At 43.6% G+C, this 2203-nt stretch overlaps 1 protein-coding gene across 1 annotated transcript; it reads right to left on the bottom strand.

Moving 5' to 3' along the window:
• Positions 1-262: 262 nt before the first annotated feature.
• Positions 263-1702, bottom strand: LOC137138057 (tryptase gamma-like). Its single transcript, XM_067524962.1, has 4 exons — positions 1611-1702; positions 1272-1525; positions 1031-1125; positions 263-869 (listed from the first exon to the last, which is right to left on the bottom strand). The coding sequence occupies exons 1-4, from the start codon at positions 1700-1702 to the stop codon at positions 708-710; spliced, it is 603 nt and encodes a 200-aa protein (XP_067381063.1). The 3' UTR covers positions 263-707.
• Positions 1703-2203: the final 501 nt, after the last annotated feature.

Raw genomic sequence — 2203 nt, 5'->3', positions numbered from 1 at the left:
TTGATTTCCTTCTTCTATCTCGAGTGTATAGTCCTTGCCAGTCCTTTGTATGTGACACGCCTGGTACATGTCCAATGTCTGTATAAACTAATGTGACAAGCTTCCTGAAAATGGAAGAATAATTTCTCTTAAGACACAATTTGGTGCTGTAGCATATTTTTATTAATAGATGGTGCTACTATACCTCTAGAGGGTCTATAGCTACACCCCAGCACATGATCAGTTTGTGAACGTGCACAGTGGAAATCACTGATTTAAATAAAAGTCACAAACAGCTCAGAGATGCAGGTTCCTTTATTAAAATCATCAACAATGTTCAGAGAAGAAATGACTGAACAGGAAACTTCTATTCTTGTGGGATCATTGTGTGACTCCTCTCGTGCACAGCTGTTAGTCACTGCTGGATAATCAGAGCTAAACTACTGGTGGATGAAAGAAGACTCTGCTCTATCGAAGGTGAACAGCAGCTCACACTGCAGTGGAGAACATGAACGTCTGCTGCAGGAACCCTGGATGTCTGATTGGACAACTTCAATACTCTACACACTCTGCTATGTGGATTATTAGAGGAGCTTTAAGATCAGACTGTGTCTAAAATAATTAATTCTTTATAGACATTTGTGTCACACACATGGTGGAGTTGAAGACAGCAGAAAGAGCATCAATTCCCTCTGTGGTGCTCAGCTTGGTTGCACAGACAAATATGTTCACAGTGTCTGAAACACAAACGATCTATATCTCCTTACTGAGATATAGATCTTCCCTTGTACTGCTTGTGGTCCACTGGTGAGTTTGTCGTCAGCTGCTAACACTCCTGCCTGGAACCAAGAACCATCCTGCTGACACATCAACGGACCTCCAGAAAACCCCTAAACAAAGAGGAAAAATGGAAATGTTCAAGTCCATTATGGTCATTCTGACCCTGACCTCTGACCCTTTAAAGGACCAACAGACACTTTGATAAAATACAAACACACACCAACACACTGTGTGTAGGAACAATAATAATAATACTAATCTGATTATTCACCTGCTCCAGTGTCAAAGCTTCAATACAAATGCTGTCATTCGATGTGTCCTCACAGTCCACCACAGAGGTCTGGAATTCCTGCAGAACTTGTTCCACTAAAGTTGGGAGAATCAGAAAATGGTGACAAGTGGCATCAGAAGCAGGTTGTAATTATCTCTCTAACTTTACTATGTTTGATGGAAAGAGGTGAAATGATGCAGACAGTTAAAATTACTGTGTCAGACTAGTGTCAGGGACTCACCCCCTCCTGCCCCGGAGCTCCAGCCTGCAACCCAGCACGTGGAGCCCACACTGAAGTTTCGTCCGGTGTCCACACAGATGGGCAGGATGGAGTCGGACAGGGGGGCGGGGGTCGCCAGATGCAGCGCTGCTGCATTAGGCCCAGTGTGGTTGCTCAGAGTGATGTCTGTCACATTCAGTTTCACCTCAAAGGGGTTGGAGCCGTTCTGTTTCAGACGACCCAGGACCACGGTCCAATCAGATGCTGTGGCTGAACTGAGGGAGATAACATGAGCTAAATTAGGACTGAGGACAACTCAACACTTTAAAACATGTGAGAACATGACTCCAGGTGTCTCACCTTGAGAAACAGTCGGCACTGCTCAGCACAAAGTCCTCGTTCACCAGAGTCCCACCACACACATGACGTCCATCCTTCTGTAGACTCGCCATCCACGGCCACTTACCATCTGTAACCTTCACGCCTAGTCCCAGAAGACGATTACTCAGTGGGACCTGGCCACAGACATCAGCTGGAGACACATTTGAGCTTTAAAGCCTTGAAAATTTCATCTGTTTAGTTAAACCAACAAAGATTAATTTTAGATGATGGTGGAGATCCCACAGTTTCCAAAGAGACCAAAATAATGTCCAAGACTCCTGTGATTTTTCACTTTGATGCAGTGGAGTCTTAAAGGTTTTTGTGTGATGAGCTGCAACAAGTTGAAAACACTGACAATGACTGATTTGATCCAAGTGTTGAAATGGGTCAGAGCCATCACAGAGCCTGGACATGACAGGAAGTCAAGTTTGAAGCAGATCATAAACAATGTTGAGAGAAGAAATGAACCTACAAGCTCTTAGTGATGATTTAGTGATTTTCTTCTGAAATGTTTTGAAACTTTGTTCTAATTCAATACATCAGTTGTTGGAATTGTCTGAATCCATTTGTGG

Source organism: Channa argus, chromosome 12, assembly GCF_033026475.1.
Source record: "Channa argus isolate prfri chromosome 12, Channa argus male v1.0, whole genome shotgun sequence".
Lineage (NCBI taxonomy): Eukaryota > Metazoa > Chordata > Actinopteri > Anabantiformes > Channidae > Channa > Channa argus.
The sequence above is the reverse complement of the archived record's forward strand: the minus strand, read 5'-3'. Positions and strand labels throughout refer to the sequence as shown.

What these genes read in the sequence shown, in the direction of transcription:
- LOC137138057 (XM_067524962.1), bottom strand. Translation starts at nt 1,702, where the DNA reads ATGGCGAGTCTACAGAAGGATGGACGTCATGTGTGTGGTGGGACTCTG. An exon ending in AGTGCCGACTGTTTCTCAAG is followed by an intron (nt 1,526 to 1,610) that starts GTGAGACACCTG and finishes TATCTCCCTCAG; the next exon opens with TTCAGCCACAGCATCTGATT. An exon ending in AAGCTTTGACACTGGAGCAG is followed by an intron (nt 870 to 1,030) that starts GTGAATAATCAG and finishes CTCTTTGTTTAG; the next exon opens with GGGTTTTCTGGAGGTCCGTT.